General features: G+C 40.5%; 1 protein-coding gene across 5 annotated transcripts in view; it reads right to left on the reverse strand.

The window, feature by feature from the left end:
• Positions 1–12,669, reverse strand: part of KLHL2 (kelch like family member 2) — a 62,448-nt gene extending 49,779 nt beyond the window's left edge. For 4 of the 5 annotated variants that reach the window (XM_068403413.1, XM_068403412.1, XM_068403415.1 and 1 more), the window contains exons 1-4: positions 12,517–12,669; positions 9,478–9,603; positions 4,882–4,988; positions 195–316 (exon numbers count right to left, since the gene is read on the reverse strand). In XM_068403413.1, the coding sequence (XP_068259514.1) occupies positions 195–316; positions 4,882–4,988; positions 9,478–9,603; positions 12,517–12,539 (378 nt within the window). In that variant the 5' untranslated portion in view covers positions 12,540–12,669. Of the gene's footprint in view, positions 1–194; positions 317–4,881; positions 4,989–9,477; positions 9,604–12,516 lie in introns of those variants that run through there. The other variant, XM_068403416.1, reaches the window with a different exon arrangement.
• Between the last annotated feature and the right edge of the window lie 6,056 nt (positions 12,670–18,725).

Below are 18,725 nucleotides of genomic sequence, written 5' to 3' on the forward strand. Positions count from 1 at the left end.
CTTCATTTACTTCAATAGTCTTTGAATTTGACACAGAATTTAAATAGCATGACTACTTCCTTTGCAAGCACAAGGTCTGAAAAAATTCCAATTTGCAGATGAGATTTCCCATGTTGGAGTTGAACCACACTGACAAAAATAAGTGACTCTGCACATTACATCTCTTTTGTTGCAGAAAGTATTCTCACTCTTACCTGCACGTTTTCTTCTGTAACTTGAATTTCAGCAGTATAAATGTAATCAATAAGCATCCTTAGAGTCCAGCCATCAACTTCCTTTATTCGAACTCTCTTTGCTCGGCTTTCACTCATCTCACCTACAAATACAGTTTATTAGTCAAGTAAATTAGATAGAAATACAGCACATACGTAAAAGTTTAATAGTAATTGCCTCTGCCAGCAGCAGAACTGTTTGTGTATCACCAGTTACAATAGTAAAACAACTTTAATAATAACAATTCAATTTCTTTCCTTCCTCCCTTCAATGAGAAAGGAGGATTTTGTTGTTACCATCATGCGAATGCTACCTGGGTTAACACTTTTACTGCAGGTGACCTATATTCTCCAGTGTACCATATCAGGAAAATATTGTTATCCGACCTAAATAAGACTCTTCAAATCCATACAAAAACATTTTGCTGACAAAGCAGACCATTAAAATACTCTAGTCTTATTAACTTCTTAATCGAAGGAACATACCAAATGCAGTCTGGAGTCATTTTATTTAAAGAAGAAAAATTCTATCCCCACAGAAGAATTAACACACATATTTCTTTGCTTGCCTACTTATTACTCCCTTAACAATTTCACCTCTGCTACAGATCTGATTTAACAGTCAAAACTCAAGCTAAGATAAAATGGTAAGCAAGGGAAAACTTGTTGGATCTCATTTTGTGGAGGCTGACATATTGGCCATATGCCACAACTGATCTTCATAGAAAGTCCTGCAAAATAGCTTCTGCCTTCTAAAATAAGTTTCTCAAAATGCAACATTTTGTTTATATCTGAAATAATTGGCCAAAGATGCATTTTGAAGTAATGACTATAACCTTCTCCACAACTATCAACCACACATCTGGTCATCTCAGACCTTTAACCCTTTTTGCATTGACTCGTACTAGGAAGTAAAACATGAACTACATCAGTTATGTTGGTAGATATATCAACTTTAACTCTGGAAGAATATATCCCAGTCTCTGGATACATCCGTTTCTTATTCTTCTATATTGGATGTATTCTTATTTCTTTCCCCTAGGCATCTAGAGATAAGGGTATTAACAAGGTAACAAATTTAATGTATACACAACAGAAGCAGACAGGATGGGGAAGTGAATCAGAAGATGCTTATCGTTGCTGATATTTCCTTATTAAGTACATATACATTTTCATTGTTTGTTACCTGGTGGTCTCCAGGAATGGTGCCAAACAATGCATTTTACCCAGCACATTTGGCAAACGGATCATCACTGAGAAATTTATTGTTATTCATGCCTTTTTTTCTTTTTTGAGCTGAAGGGTAAGGAAGGGCATTTTAAATTAACCCTTTAAGTGGTAAGAAGTGCAGAAGACCATCTACAGCAACATACTACTACTTAATGGCAGAACAGGTTGCTAGCGTTCCAGAAAGCAGTGATGATGAAAACCAGCGAAATCCAGCCTGTGCAGAACTTTCTTTTTTCACCTGCTCTTCTGAAACATATCCCTACACCTTCGAAGGATGACTGCAGCGTGTTCTCTGCAAGGCCCTGTATTCCAAGTTTCTACTTCTAGTTTGACACAGATTAAACCTATTGATCTCCAGAGCATGCATGCTGCAAGTTAGTTATTATGCAAGCTGCTGTGGAGGTGGTCCTTTGGGAAAATTGTGTGTGTGGGAGAGTAGAGTTTGATATTCTGCAAGCATATTAGGTTTGTTTTCATATTTTGCATCAAGGCTTCTAGAGCCACGGATCGGCACCTTCTCTGTTTAACAACAGAGCCCAGAATACAAAAAAAAAAAAAAAAAAAAACAAACCACAAAAAGACTTGCTTCTACCTTTCATGTTAAATGGACACTCAGTCTGACTACAGTTCTAGATCAGCTCTCTTGCGATACAGACTTGTTTGACAGATCATACACAGAAAACCATAGATTCACTCGCTAGGCAGTCTCAGTCTAGAATTCAACCTGCTGAAGAACTCAGTTCATGCCTGGGAAGCGGCACCACCCTATCTCCACAGAGCTGTCAGCGACAGGAAAGCATATATATCGTGAACAGAAAGGAAAGCACTGAACTGATCCAACCTCCCAAGCAGGAGTAGCAGAGCAGTAGCTGAGTTGAAGTTACTAAAATGCTATCTAAAAAGCTTATACGGTTCCTCACAAAGTAATGTAAGGAAGGCTTTTCTTTTTTTTTTTTTTTTCTTAAACAGAATTTTACAAATGGAGAATGGAAGTGAACAGAACAGGTAATTCCCTAAGGATAACTGCCTTGGCAGAACAGAAAATTAAACCTTGTCCCAAGTCAGGCCCTTGGGCCACTGAAGTATCCCTTCACTGATGTTTTATAATCCTTTCCTCTAATCATTTAAGCGTATTTAATTCAGATCGCAATACACATTTCTGAAGAATTTCACTGTATACAGAAGGAAGAATTATTCCTGGTAACATAGTCCCAGATGTTTAATCTTTCTCTTCCCCTCTACTTATTACTAACTTTAAAAGGCAATATCTTATTATTTCTTGGTATTTAATAGGGCTCCTTCTACCACTGCAACAAGTGGAAACAGAAAACCCCCCAGGGTTTGATCTCAGTTAATGCTATACCGCATCCTGCATAGCAGTCAGTACCTAATGACTCAGAGAAACATGGAAGTAACCTGCAAACATGTGTCCAAATACAAGCTTCTAATTTCTAGACAAGTAGTAACTCTGAAGTATAGAAGTGCAATTGTTTTACTGTCTTTTCAGTCACTGCTTTATTCTGGATGGATGAAGAAACTTTTCCATTTGGTTGTATCTGGTTAAGGGATCAAACATGCTTATTCAAACTTGCAGATTACTGGATGAGAATACAAATCCACCTGAGAAGTGTGAATTGCAGGGTTCATGGAGATAATTATGATGAGCTTCAGGATTTTTTTCTGTGGGGAATGACTGAAATGCACTAACACCACAGCTGGGTGCTGCTGAAAGCAGCCTATGATAGTAGTATAAAATCTGTTGATAAATCTTGAAGCCACAGCTGAATTCTATTTAAACCCCCACCAACTTGGTTCACCAACTACACAAACATTGCCACAGATGTATGGGTTAGACACTTCCCACCCATTACTCAGGTGAGCATTCCTACCTCCCACACCACTGGGGGTCAAAGACAACCTGCATTTAAAAACATAAAAAAAGCAAAAAATTTTAGAAGGGACTGAAGCAAAGGAAGGACCAAGATTTCAGTGATTCCATCTGGCGAGCAGCCACAGACACTGCTGCACTGGCACTCCTAATGAGTCACAAACTTCTCCACAGAAAGGGCAGTCAGGGCAAGCAGAAATTTCTTGTCTGCCACAGAAAGCTTAATATAAAACTTATACTCTGAGTAAAGAATATTTGCAATGTGACAGTCAACAACAGTTAATCTTTAATACAGAACTAATGTAAGAGGCTTGCATTTCTCTGTTACTAAGGTGACGAAAAGGAAATTTAGAAGCAGCTGTTTTCATTCTAACATTAAAGAAAGCAGTAAAAATTAAGAAAGAATGTATCAGTCACCTGGAATGTTTGTCTCAACCGCAAATGCAAACTTGAAGAACTACTAGAGGAATAGATATTTAATTTTACACACAACTTTAAAGCATTGTTGCTGCTAGTAGTGACTCTATTTCTAGCTTTGGTTGTGTCAAAATATTTGTATATAAAATCACGAATAATCAGCTGCTTCCCCAGGACACAACAGTATTTCCAATATCATCAGTCTTCCAGTTGCATACAATTAAAGTTATTAAAACTCCAACTTGCTTGTATACTGGCAGGCCAAGAGTCACATTTCTGTCTCCACCTGAGCTGGTGGTCAGAAGCAATACATTGCATAGAATTCTGTTAATTTCAGACAGTCAACATTAACTACCAAACTGGCATGAGATTTAAGAAGGAACAGACATAAATTCAGAAATTAATTTTAACATGCATTTAGTAGCACCCTCACTTTGACACCGAATTCCACATGATTTCAATGTGATTTATAACTATTATGGAATTAAACCCACAGCACAGGACTTCAGCTGGAGGCTCCTATGAAGCCGAATCTATCTCAGCCTTGCAAGCCCTCAGCATTCCTGTTGCAGCAGCAAAGCAGTAACTTGGCCAGCATGGAGCCAGGAGAGGCAGAACCAAGCCTTCACAGAAAAGCTGTGGCAATGATGTAGAGTACACCTGTCATGGAGAATTACCCTAAAAATAGCAAAACATGCACTCCAGCTATAGGCTGCCAAGGCCACAGAAAGCTTTCCTATCTACTAACAGCCTATAGTACTCGGGGTCTGAAGGACGTAGCAGCAGTAGTTGTTAAAGGACATAATTTACTCCAAAGTTCACATAAAAGTTATTTTAACCTTCTTTTGGACAAGTGAGATTACTACAGCCTTAAAGGGTATCACAACTCTACTATTCCTGGCTTATTTAATATATAAATTTGATTCAATGAAGGCGCCTTTTTAAAGCGTTCATCATGCTAACAAAGAATAAGTTACCAGTATGTCCTTAGACTGAAAAAAAAAAATTAAGAAACCCAAATGTTCCTATTGGCTTATCTAAACATTAAGTGAGATCCTAAAAAGCAAAAGTCATTTGATTTTGTGCTTTATACAGTTGGATTGGATTAGAAGTAAGTATTGAAACATTTGGTACCTGTAAACATGGCATGGAAGTAGGGGCTGCAGGCGGCTAGCACAACTCTATGCGCTGCAATTTCCATGTCTTCAGCTACTATCGTCACATCACACAGCAAGTTTTGACTATTTAGAAATACCAGAGAAGGCAATTTCACATAAGTGAACTACAACAGAAAAGCATATAATATCACACACAATTTCTTTTCCCATGCCCTCTCAAAAGAGGCAGGCAGACAATGTTGATGGAAGCATTGTTTTTAAACGCATTACACAACCACACGGCTATTACTCAGTCGGATTACAGACGGTACTTGGGTACACAGAACTCTCTAAAAATCAAACAACTGAATTGTTATTTCTTGCACAGAAGTTTTCTGCATTGAATAACCAAAATTTGTATCAGCCCAATTTATAAACCTTCTCACTGGAACTCTGGGCCTCTTTGAATAACTATGATAGAAAAAAGAATTTGATATATACAAACACTAAAAAAATTGAGGTAAGGATTAAGACTTTACAGATAACAAAGAATCCAAACTTCAGTTGTGATGCCTGTGTCCCATCACACTGGAAGCTCATGCCTACTTAACTGTTCAAAATCGCTACTCGATCATCTCTATATTTACTGTTTTCCAAGCATTTTTCATACACAGCCCATGCACACAACAGCAATTATTTTTTCTACTCTGACCAGTTTAGAATTTATTATGGTTAACTTCATATCTTGCCTGACTTTTTATCTTTATTACATCCACTTGCATTCTTGTCCTTTGCGACTGTAACACATATTTCCTCCCTCTTCTGTTGCAATGAAGTAACATCTCATTTATAATTATCCCTAATATAGGCATTTCCAATGCAGTTTACAGCTACTGGATACACCTCTTCCAGTTAAACCCACCACACGTGTACTCTTTATAATTCAATTTTCTAGATAGAAAGAGGAGGTAGGGAAAAAACAGCAAAACCAGCACACTACCAAAAGGCAGCAACTTCCCAGCATCTAAATAGCCATAGTCACAGTTCCCTTTTATTTCCTTCTCATGCTAGCACTGTCCCTGTAGAAGTAGCATACAATCCACAAAACTCAGAGCCAGAGCAACAAAGGGAAGAGGGGAAAGTACAATTTAACAGAACATATTCCTGAGGGCAGAGCTAGAGCTATACGTCAATCCAGTGATCTCTATTATCAGCACTTTTGAAAAGATTAATTTTTACGTTTGCTGAATATGTATTGCAGTTAAAGTGCAGGCTTTCTGATAGTTTGCAACTACCATGCAGAGTTGTAGCAGAGACTGGGGAGAGCAGTTGCATTTTGCTGCAACAGAGCTAGAGCTCTCACCCAAGCCGCTCAGATAGATATTCACCTCAGTCCAAAGAAAACTGATCTCTCAGCCTCTGCAATCACCCAATTGCTTTAGCATAGCCTCAAATAAGGCGGCCTTGTGGAGGTCACACCCCAAAAATTTTGGTGGCCACAACTAACCTTTGTGGCCATATTGCAATCCTGGCATTAGAATATTTTCCCCCTTTCGGCTCTTAATACCTACAGCAACTATCTAAATTTCATAAGTTTGGCCTGCAATATGGTTATTATCAAAAAAATACGTATAATACAAGGTAATGACCATAGCCAGATGCAACACACAATTCAGAGGAGCTTGAAAACAACCATCACATTTATTATACAAAAGTTGAAACAGAAAGCTGCACATAAGAGGTCATCAGATACCCAGCTTTTTCAGACACCTGCACTTAACGCTGACAATAGGAACAAAAGGTTTTATACTTAGCTGCACAGAAATACCAAAAATAACAATGAAGCCAGAAGCAACAGAATTACACCAATGCAAAACTGCAGCTAATTAATTATATTGGGCATATATAGACATAGTAACTGAGAGGTAGTCCTGATACATCGCTCACCTGGAACTGCATTAGGTGAATGAATATGACCTGCGTTACTACAAAGCTGACAAGCTAAATAAACTACTAAATAAAGAAACAAGCTTATAAACTTAACCATGTACTCTGCTGCAAGCATCTCATGGCTTCCACAGAAACTCAGCACCTTCATTTCATGAGGGCATACCAATTTATTTTAGAAAAACTTGCATTCTGAAGAGATACCGTACTAATTTGCTCGTATAGAGCAACTGAATGAAGAGAGCCATGGGGGGTACACCATCTTGGTAAAGGAAATGAGAGCATGAGAACATGAGAAATAGGGGGTGGGGGTGGGGGTGGGGGGGTGGGGGGCAAATATATAACTGTTTACCACCTTGCAGGTTACTCTTGATTGGTTTATATAGAGAAAGGTCATTACCCACATCTTCAAAAGATTTTGGTAAAGTCTTGTTTGTAAGAATGAGGATTTTAACAAATATAGGTAAGGTCAAATTCCATTGTGATAAACGCAAATTCTAATGAAGAGGAAAGACAGGCATCAGAGGGTAATTTCTTCACATGTCAAGATCTAATTAGCTATCCTAATGATCTCTCTGACTCAGTGTTGAGGTGGTGGTGAGTAATGAAATGACAAAAACTACCAAGGACAAAATTACTCAAATTTATCAAAATTTGAAGGCACAGAAAAACCCTCTTATGAGCTAACAGAACCAGGAAACTTGACAGCAGCCAAAACTGTAATATAAACTTACAGACTTAAGCATTCCAAAACCAATGTACTTTAGATGCTTAAGCGGATGATTTCTTCACTAGTTATCCACTTCCTGGCGTACACCTCTAGCAAATACCGGCTTGTGCTACACTAATGAAAAGAACTGAGATAGAAACCACTTTAATAATGTAGTCAATAAAATTGAAAATACCATTTACTTGATTAATATTAGGTCTTCATTTAGAGTAATGAAGTCTGAAACATTTCTAAAATGTTTCAGTTTATTATTTCAAATAAATACAAATATTAAAGTTTATAATATTATAATCTAATTAGCACTTACAGTTCTAAAAGCTGTACTCAGCTTAAACAGTAAACATTGCTGCATCAACTACCTTATTTAACAGGAACCACAGTAAAGGTCTGCATGGCACTGCTCCTCTTCCAACTTTAACTATTTATGCATGTAAGACAAAATTGCTCAAATTGCTTCTACAGCAATTCGAATTTAAGTAACCATGGAAACTAAGGCACGTTCTGAAAATAATCCACAGCCTTCAACAATGCACTTTGCTGGAAGACTACATCTCTTTAACATGCCATACAATAAAATGCAGGTAAGGTTTCTGACTTCTGAAACTGCTATAAGATTCATTCTGGAAAACTGTTTCTTCATCTAAACTCTTGCTCATCCTTAGGAAGTCACGGCTACTGGATCTAGCCAGGCTCTATTACACTCTTTGAGACACTGAATCTGGTTACTGGGATCCTTGGAAAAGCCAAGGGTGTAAGTAAGGTAAAGCAACAAGTATCAGTCATTCCAGCATAAGGTAACTAGCCTGTTAACATACTAGAAAAATAGTCTCTGCTCTTATTCCATTATCCTTAGACTATGGAAGCCTTTGAGCTGGATTTAAGTCATTTATAGTCAGCGTATGATTTTCTCCAGTCTTCCACTACAGTACAAACTGTCACAGCCAGATAAATACATTGATCTGATCACAGTATCTACCATAGTATTAAAGATTTACCCATACAGAACAGCAAAGATCAAAGGCAGCAGCATACTTTAGTAGGGTATCAGTGGCTGTCTTATTCTTACGTGAAGCCTCTCCTGTTTTTAATCTTATATGGGAAATAACGAAGGACTACAGGATTTTCACACCCTCCAGAATAGTCTATGCTAGAGAAGTGTTTTATTTATTTTATTTCTCCATTGTTGCTGTTAGTTATAAAGCTGAATTACTGTCAGTGACAGTTGTGAGTCCTAATTACCAGAGCTCAGTTGTGAGCTCTAACTACCAGCTGTCACAGTTTTCAACACCATCTCACCTACTCATATGTAGAAAATAAATCAATATGGATGCTAAGAAGAGCATCAGCACCAGTCTCCCAGTTTTGCTGAAACTGGTGGTAATATCACTCAAGGTCTTACAAAACTTTATTGAGAAAAGTTACTGTCAACATTTGATGTGGGAGTTCATCAGCTTCTCCCAGGGGCAAGCAAAAGATAACTGAGAAAAGAAAGCATACTGTCAGTTGGTTTACATTTGTTAAACTGTGACCTGTGTCTCCAGACTAGAAAATGTTAACATTTTTCCAGTTCACAGCCTACCACAAAAATCAACAACAGGCATACAAAGAGCCTTAGGCTCAACTAAGGAGTCACTTTTCATCTATCCAGGATCAACTACATATAAGTCAGTATCAGTAGCTCTAACTCCTTAAATACAACTTGTAAGTATTTTTCAAGTCTCATAAACCTAGTTTTGATTAAGTTATGAGGGGCAAAAACATGCTGCACACATTACAGGTATCATCACATGACTATCATTCAGCTATCGCTTCACTGTATATTTAATCCTTCTCATCAGCTACACTTCTGGCATCGCATGTTCCTAATAAATAAACAATTATTATTAACTTAATAAATGCAAATGAAAGTAAAAATGTATTATGGACTCCAGGCAGATGTATACAATGAAGTACTACCTTCTTAATTCATTCATAACTTTAAAAGCTTTCTTCATGTGCCATGGATTTACTGTAACAGGACAGTGAATTTCGGTGTTATCATCTTTCAGATCCAAAGGCTTCTGATGGCAAAGTTTGGTACATCTGGAAAGAGAGAGAAAGAAAGAAAAAAGTGAATACTGCTGTCTAATCTCCAGTTCTGTCACTCTTATTTTCTCCACCTTCATCTTGGGGAGGAGGAAAAGATTTGCACTTCCACTTATTCTTTACTCCAAGCAATTTTGATTTCCCTATTACAGACACTGTGAGGGAGTAGGTAGAATTCCCGAAGAAGCAATAAATTGGTGACCAACATTAGTGAGGCTGACAGAGACACTCAGGGCTAACAATAATCTCCACTAAGGAAAACACGAAGATGATGCCCTAGAATATTTCCAATAAGCCCTGAAGCGAGGGGAGAAGCAGAGGTTTGGGAACTTTTAGCCTGGAGCCCCTACAGATCGATCGCAGAACACAACATCCATCACCCCAGTCTCTCAATGCCTTCACCACCTGCGAGACAAGAGCCGTTCTCTGCCCTTCCACCATGACCTCCCTTTACTGGTTCATGCAGCTCCCAGTTCATCTCTGACAGGAATCCACATGGTGACTACTGTAATTAATCGTCCAGGCGTTCCTTAGCAGCCGCATGAGACATAGGTGAGTAGGAGAAAAAATGGGTAGTTTTGCAGATCCACTCAATGTTTTAAAAAGCAAAAGCGACCAACCTCTTAATTTTCCTTACTCTCAAAAACCCACCCAAAATAGCAAGAGAAAAACTGAGTAATGTGAAAAATTACTAGCTCTATCTACAATTATCTCTTTCTATAAGAAATACCCAAGTTCTACAGACGCTAACTTCATAGAAAAATGATTACGTACACCCCTCAGTCACTAGGACTGTCCAAACAGCAAGTGGGGTTTTTTCATGCCAAGCCAATGAGTTTCGTGTTTACAATCACAATGTTATTCTTACAAGGCAAATTACATTGTTCTAGTACTTAGAAAATGCTCAGCATCAGTGATTTTTTCACCTACACTATTGTAACCGTATTCCTGAACCTCTGAGCTGGAAATAAGCAAAGTCACTGAAGTCACTTGGTGGGGCAACTGACAGATACATCACAGATCTGATTTCAAATGAAAACTCAATCTTACTTGCTTTAGGTAAGAATAGTCAAACTGAACACATGCATTGACTCCCAATTCCAGCCTCTCTCTACCACACTTAAAACTTTTACTTGGGCATGTCTAAAGAAGCTTAAAAGAAAAATTCAATGGTAATTTAAGATTTTAACCTAGAACTCTATATCCTGTGCACTACAACATGCAAAGCAAAGTAGTTGGCTCTACTTTTCATGATTCCAAAACTCGCTACAAAATTTTGAAGCAAAACAGCATGAAATTGCAGCAAACAACAAAGGAATAGAAAAAGTCTCTGTAAAACACTGGTTAACAAAGTAAGGTCCATCTACAGAAATCACACTACTACCAGCTTACTACATGGTACCATGAAACTGCTATGAATTAAAAGTTTCATGCTCAATTTTGAAAATGATACAACTCATTACTGAAAGGGGCCAAGTAACCTACAGCCATTTTGCATCAATAAGAAAAAAAAAAAAAACAACCAAGTTACATGTTATAGAGCACATACACATGCTGCTGTATGGAGGTAAAAAAAAAAAAGATATCCTATCTAGCAAACTCCTTTAGACTGAATATTACTCTTCTAAATTATGTGACATACGTAGTGATCAGCATTCAAAAAAATTATACACAAAAATCAGTGATTTCAGGAAACATTCAAAACACCAAAGACCAATGGTGAGGAAGAGACACAACTTTTAATTATACCACTGACTTATCATGTCCAACATTAGAACACTTCTTTTGCAGCACCTTTTTACATCCCAATGCAATGCATCAGATACTGACACGTACATATCTGCACATGTATAAGGACTATATACACATCACATACAGACAGGCAAGAAAAAAAGAGTGGTCAGAGTTGCCTGTAAAGAGCTGCCAAGCAACCGGGATAGATGGAGGAGTTCCTATGAATTGTAAATTCATTTGCTGAAGTTTCATTAGTTTGTCACAAAGGATGATTTTGTTTTAAGGCAATGAAGCCTACAAAACCCTCAATCATATGCCTTCTGTTATGAGAACTGCTACTCTGCCTGAAGTTACTTGAGTCTCTCTTACCATTTCACCAGCTGGGTCAAAGCTGTCTGCAACTGGTACCCTTCGGTTAGTTCCCAAGAGTCTCACCCACAGGTACCTGAAAACACAACCTCCTCAAGGTGCAGGATGAAGCTACGCTGAACTGGAGCAAATAAAATACTGGATGAACCCAACTGAAGTGCAGCTGGAAATCTGTGGCTTGCCTAGCGCACTGCTACTACAAAAGATGCTTAACTAAATAACCAGAAAACCGAGAGCGCGATGAGCACGACTGCTGAGTCAAACGGGAGTAATTTAGGACCACATACGGAGGAAGCAGAAGGAGTGAGGGGGAGGAAGGAAAAAAAACATCCCTGTCCCCGCAAGCTGGGAGGCACGGGGGATGGCGGCGGGGCGGGGGTGTCGGCAGCCCTGCCCGCCCACGGGCCCCTGCGCCCGCCGCCCCCGCGGCCCAGCGCGCCCGCTGCCCGCCCCGGCCCCCAGCGCCCCGCCGACGCGGGCACCGCAGCGGCACGACGCGGCATTTCAAAACCCCGGGCGGCCGCGCTGGCCCTGGGGAACCCCGGCCCGCCGGGTACCAGACACCAGCTCCGCCGCCGGAACGCCGACACGACCCCCACGCCAGCGCCTGGGCCGGGGCTGCCGGCCGGCTGCGCCACGGGCCGGGCGGGCTGCGGAGCGCCGCAGCAGCTCAGCTCGCTGCTACGCGGCTGGGCCCGGGCCCGGGCCCGCGCCCCAGCCCACGGCACAGCGCTCCGCTCCACACCACCGCCCCGGCGGGCTCCAGGAGCCCCTCAGCCTCCCCGCCCGCCCCGCCGCCGCACTCACACGGGCGGCAGCAGCATCTCCATCGCGGCTCCGCTCGGGCTTCCTCCGTGCAACGCGGGCGCGGCACGCTGCCGCCAGCACCATGCCAGCCACCGCTGCCCCCGCCGCGGGGTGCCGGCTGCGCCCGCCTGGCGGAGGCCCCCTATCCGCCGGCCCGCCGGGAGCCGCCGGCGCTGCCCACTTCCGGGTTCCGCCCGCGGGAGGGCGTTGGCGGGGACGGGCCGCTGCGCGCAGGCGCGGTAGCGGGGGGCGCCCGGCCCGGCCCCGGGGAGGCGCGGGGGGCGGTCACCCCTCAGGCGGCGCCGGCAGCCCCGCTTCCCGCGGTGGGCAGGCACCTCCACGCTGGAGGCTCCCGCACGGGCGGTGCGCTGGGTGCCCTCGGGGCGGCGGGGCCGTTGCTGCCTCTCGGTGGGGCTGCCCGTCCCAGGGGCTTTAGGAGGAGGAGGATGAGGCGTCGCCGCCCTGTGCTGGAAGAAGCGTGGCCTCGGAGGGGGATGAGGCTGGGTCCAGTGCCCTTCTCGGCCCTAGGACACCCGAGTGTGCATCTCCCACCTCCCAGGAGAGCGGTGGCTCGGGGCAGGGCCAGAGAGCGCACCTCGAGCTGTCCTGCACAGGGACCCGTCCCACAGAGCGCCCAGGCCAGGGTGTCCTCAGCGCCAGGGAGGATGGCTTGGGGTGCTCGCGTGGGGACACAGGGCTGTAGGCCCTAGAGCCTGGCATGTTGCTTTTTTCTTTTTGGGAAAAAAAAGGAAAAAGTGGTCACAGGTCTCCTCCGTGAGCAGACCCACCCCCCGCAGAGGGTGTCTGCAGATTTGTCCCAGGCCGGCCGGGGAGCTGGCATGACACCTGCTTGCGCACATAGCTGTAGCTCAGAGAAGGGGCCAAAGCAGAGCCTGCACACCGGGGCAGGCAGAGAAAGTGGACACTGAACAGGCTGCAGTGCTGGTGCTCTGGTACACTGTGACCTGCTGGATCTCGTCGGCTTTTATTTGAGCCAGTCCAGCAGAACAGTGACTGTGCTGCTCCAAACAGCTGCCCTCCTGTCTTTAGTCATACAATCGCAAACATCACTGATGTTGACCATTAATCACTCGAGTTGTGTTTTAATGTTCACTTAACAGCAAAAAGAAACGCAGACAGGACAGGGATCTATTTCAAACACATGTCTGTAAGCAACACTAATTCAAAAAGTAATGAAGAATACTCCATTTAGAAACTTCTGGTTTAGGGGACTCGAGAAGAATTTACTATACTTTAACCCCTGTAAATTACTGATAAATCTCAGAAGATTGCGTAATGGAAGATGTGCTTAGCAAGCTGAACATAGTTCGGGTATTTAAGAGTGAAAGGGTCTGTAAAAATAAAATGCTTCTTCACAAGAGACTTGACATTGACAAAGTTAATCTGAAACTAATAAATCTCTCACTAACTAACTATTTTTCTAACAGTGAGAGGAGTTTGAGGACAGCCCATTCCAAGTAGAAGGCAAAACAGAAAATGGCAGATGCATTTTGGGTGAAGAATGTTATAGATGGATACATAAAGCCTTCATCAATGCTTCTAATAAAATCACAGGTTATTAAAACTAAAGGTATTTTAATTTATTATTTCATGTTTGCAAACCTCTAACAATATTCCTTGCTTGGAAAATGCCATTTTCGTTTTCTCAGTTTACCAATCCTCTTTCACTACACTGTGATGTTTGGTCTGGGAACACTTCAAAATTTTTTCAATGGCTTTCCACGGAGGATTTTCTAAATTAAATAATCACAGTTGTCAGTGCCTGTTTTTAAGGAGTCTGTGCTTCGTAACTGCTGAATTTGTCTTTTCTTGAAAGACAACTAGATTTGCTTCTGGGTTGTGTTGGAGAAGACAAGCTACTTGTTGAAGATTTGAAAGACGCAACAAAACCTGCTTTCAGGGCAGTCTGCTCCAAAGGGGCCAGCCAGCAATGATGTGCTCTGAAATGGAGGTTTAAAATTCAGCTGGCTCCGTGTGTCATAGCGTCAGTGAGTTCTGAGTTCACAAGCAGGTCTGGCCTGGGTTCAGAGAGTTGCTGATGCCTGTCACATCGTACTTTCAGGTTTCTGTACCCTAGAGTAAACTCCTGTACGTGTTACTTTGTAAGACAAGGATCCCAGCGTTTACTGATTCATAAGACCTAAGTGAATCCTACCAGTAATAGATGGCGCTGTGTTTAAGGGTCCACATTAGACTATGAAGTCATTGTAAACTTGTCTGGAAGCTGATGAGGGTTTTTGTACACTACTCGTATATAGATCCTGCAAGCACATAGGCAGCTGCAGATTCTGTCCTAAGTTAACACAGCCGAACTGTTTAATAACCGTCATTCTTAAATGAACATTAAGCATTTCCATCCTGTGACTTCTGTCATTTTCTTGCAGTGTTGTTTTGACTTCTGAGACAAATGTTTAACGTTAGTTGAACTACTGTGATGCAGAACGTGAAAAATAAACACAAATAGGGCAGGGTTCTACTTTTTCTTTAAAATTATGTCTTTATATTTCAGTAATCCTGAAAGGAATGATAAACAGCGGAAACAAAAAATATTGCATCCAAAATACATTATGTGGTTATAGCAAAATAACTTGCATATCTAACCATGAGAAAACACATCCTTTAAATACAATGTTTGGATTTTTATGGGATTCTACTTGATTCGGCACCTCTTCTTAGAAAAGACCTTTTAGAAAAAAAATGGATTTATATGTGTGTGTGGGTGTATATATATAACTTTGAAAGAAAATAGGCTAAGTTTCTTAAATATGATGAAAGAGCTGCCATTTTGTTGCAGCAATCCAAATCACTGCATTTACTGAGGAAATTCCCTATCATGTTTAGGACTGCCCCTGTAACAACTCTTGGTCCTTTCCCACTTGTTTTAGAGAGTTCCAAAGGAATGCTGCCAATGCTTACTAATGATTGCACAGGTCTTCGGATATATTGACACTAGAAGTACTTTACTGATATAGAAATCCTGATACTATACATCAGTGAAGTACATCCACTGAAAATGAAGCTATGCCAGCAAAGCTCTGCTTTCTAGCAAGACAGTTCCATAAGTTACACAGTACTACAAATGAAAAAAGCAATCCTGGTAAAAGTCAAGGTGACTGCATGCATACACAGTGTCTTATAAGCATCTTTTAAGGCATCACACACCATGCTGACATGGTAATGTTAGAAGAAATCTGTAATAGGTTTAGCCACAGAGAACACTGAAATAAGGTCTTACTAGTATTTTTATTGCCAAATGCAGGTTAGTTGTCTCCAAAAAGGACAAAAAAATACATTTGTAAGAACATTTACTCTTGTTTAAGATATTAGAAGACATAGCTTCTGAACAATTTGGGCAGAATGCTTATGAGAAGATGCTGCTAAGGCTGGGATTCTTTTCATGATGAAGAAGAAAGGAAGGGGCTAGAATTGAAGACTTAAGTACTTCTCTGTATTGCTCTTGCTTCAAACAGAAAAACAAGATCCTTCCTCACTTTGTTAGCTGTTAGGTTATCCATTATATTTGTATCTTACTGAATTTAGTTGTGGGTAACTTATGTATAAAATATATGTAAAAATAAGTATGTTTTTATCCAAAATCTCTCAGGGCACACATCCATTTTTTTCCTGTGCATTTCACCCCCAGTAATATTACCATCCAGCAACAGACTTTTATATAACCAAGGCCCCTGCTTCTAAATAGATCCACAAGGACCTATGTATGTGGAATTCATGACAGGACTTGAGGTCAACACAGACATCAGCTATTACTGCCTTCTTTTGTCTAGGCACTAATATCAGCATTAATCCAGCATTCTTCAATCTTAAAAGGCCTTACTCTAGTGTAAGAGAATTTTTTTCCCCGGAAGACTGGAATATTTAAAGTTTTGGAGAACCATTCAGCTAAGGACATGAATGCAGTTGAGAAGCATTACACTGAAAAGTAATGTGAAAAGGAAAAGCAAGAAAGTGCATGCAGCAGACTAAGAAGGGGACCAGATTGCAGAGGAATATGTCCTGGAGAGTAGGCAGGGAGAGAAAAAAATAAGACATGTAAATTGGGATCTGAAATAAGGAATAGCAAAGCAGCTGCTATCAAAAATAAAATGTACTGTGACCAAAATCAGTTAAATACAATTAAGCATGGATAAAAATATTTAGTCTTTTCTAGCACTATTCTTCTGTGTAAGCAATTGCTGGAGCACTAAGGATGATACATACTTCATGAAAATAGGTGAACAGTAACATTTATTCTGTAAAGTTGATGGACCTTGTATGATGATGAAAATTAGTAACTAAGAACTGGCTTTTCAGTGTTCAAAACCAGACATGATGTAATTTCCAAAAAGACTTGATATGGCACACAGTCTAGTAAACAAACTTTAAATACTCCAATCCTAGTCTTGCAAAAGAAGGGCCAAATAAAAAGCAAACAGTATGAAGTTTCTGAGTTCTGCTGAATGGAGAAGTCAGATCCTTGTGGTCAGTGCTGAACAGTGAAGTGTTCATGTGGATTACAAGTTCATTTTAGTGCCACAGAAAAAGGAAGTCCTAGTTCAAGCAAGCATTACGAATGGAAGCAAATGTAGGTCATGGCTTTGATTCATGTTAATATTGCAGATTACTAAGATGCGAAGTAGAGATCTTCATGAGCAGATCTGAGGCTCAGTGCTGTGAAGGTTTGGATTTCACATATGGTGTATCCTTGAGATGACTGTGAAAGAGGTGAACCAGCTTCTACTTTGTTGTGTTGCTTGCTGCGCAGTGGATAAGGCAATTGGGTCTCTATACTGAGAGGATTCCATTCACTGAACCAGCAGAAAACCCATCAAAAATTATTAGATTTCACTTTGTAGCCATGCGATGACTTAGACATGATGCAAAGGTAGTACAAGAAACCCATAGCAGGGATTTCTCGGGAAAGCTGGACCATCACAATCAGCTGCAGGCAAACCTTCAACACAGAGTGATACCTTACTGAAATAAGTTCTGCACAGTTTTTGTGTACAGCCTACACCAAAAAAAAAAAGGATTTACCAGATCCAGCCTTTAGCAAATGATATATCATGTGGATAAGCAGGACAGTTAGGGTAGCATTCTTGTTCACAGAAGTCATCGCAGTCATTAGAGTTTTTCTCCTGATCATTTTACTTTGAAAGAATGTGGATTATTCTTATATTCAGCCATGCTTGTTTAACTTGTCAAAACATTATTTTCTTGAAAAATGAAGCAAAAGTAGTTTTCTTCATTGATAATAACTATAAGGTATAGTACTATACCTGTTAGTGCAAGTACATCAAAGTCAGTGTACTTCTCCTCCGTTGTAATTACTCTCTAACAGTGATATTATAAGATAAACCTAACCAATTCAATCAACTATTACACAGTTTTTTGAGAAGAAAACAGCTAATTAATTAACATTACACTTAAACAATTGATATGCTGCCATCTAGTGCTTACTGGATGCACAACTAGACACAGAAATTCTTTTAATTTCAATTTTTCTTGGTATCTATGATTGGCCTGTGTCAAAAGAATAGGTAAACTCACCAATTTGCGTGTAGTCATGCATATAGTAAGCTTATCTAAGAACAGTAATTGGGAGCAATTTACTCCGTGAAAAGTGACACAGTATGCTGAAAGAATCAATCTGAATATATATTGTTTCATATGCATATAAATAAGACTGGAGGAACAGTATTTGCAGAGCCTACAGCACTTGAGGGGGCATTCAGCAAAAATGAAAAATGTTGTAGACTGGGAAGGAGCAAGTGGGATATAGTTCACGCATTGTACAAATTCTTTTGTTGTACAAAAAGGCAGTGAAATCAAAGACATTAAAATATTAAAAGATTATATTCAGGGAGTCATAACAATAACAATCACATAGGTGTAGTTACTGCATATAATTTTAGCATGCTGCTATTCAAGAAATTTTGTAAATCCTCATTTGGAATAATCTTTTTTTGTCTAAGACAGACTAGAAAGTATCTCAAACTCATTGTAAAGATTAAGAAAAGAGCTCAGGATCAGTACACTTAACTATGCCGAATGTCTAGTAAAGTGGGACTCCTACTAAATAAAAACATTAAGGGGAAATTTAAATCAAAGATTAAAGTATGAAAAGTTTTAGTCCAGTAATTCTGGTACAAGCAGATGCTCATACAATGAGTAGTTTATTATGTTGGTGT

This window comes from Nyctibius grandis, chromosome 6 (genome assembly GCF_013368605.1).
Source record: "Nyctibius grandis isolate bNycGra1 chromosome 6, bNycGra1.pri, whole genome shotgun sequence".
Lineage (NCBI taxonomy): Eukaryota > Metazoa > Chordata > Aves > Nyctibiiformes > Nyctibiidae > Nyctibius > Nyctibius grandis.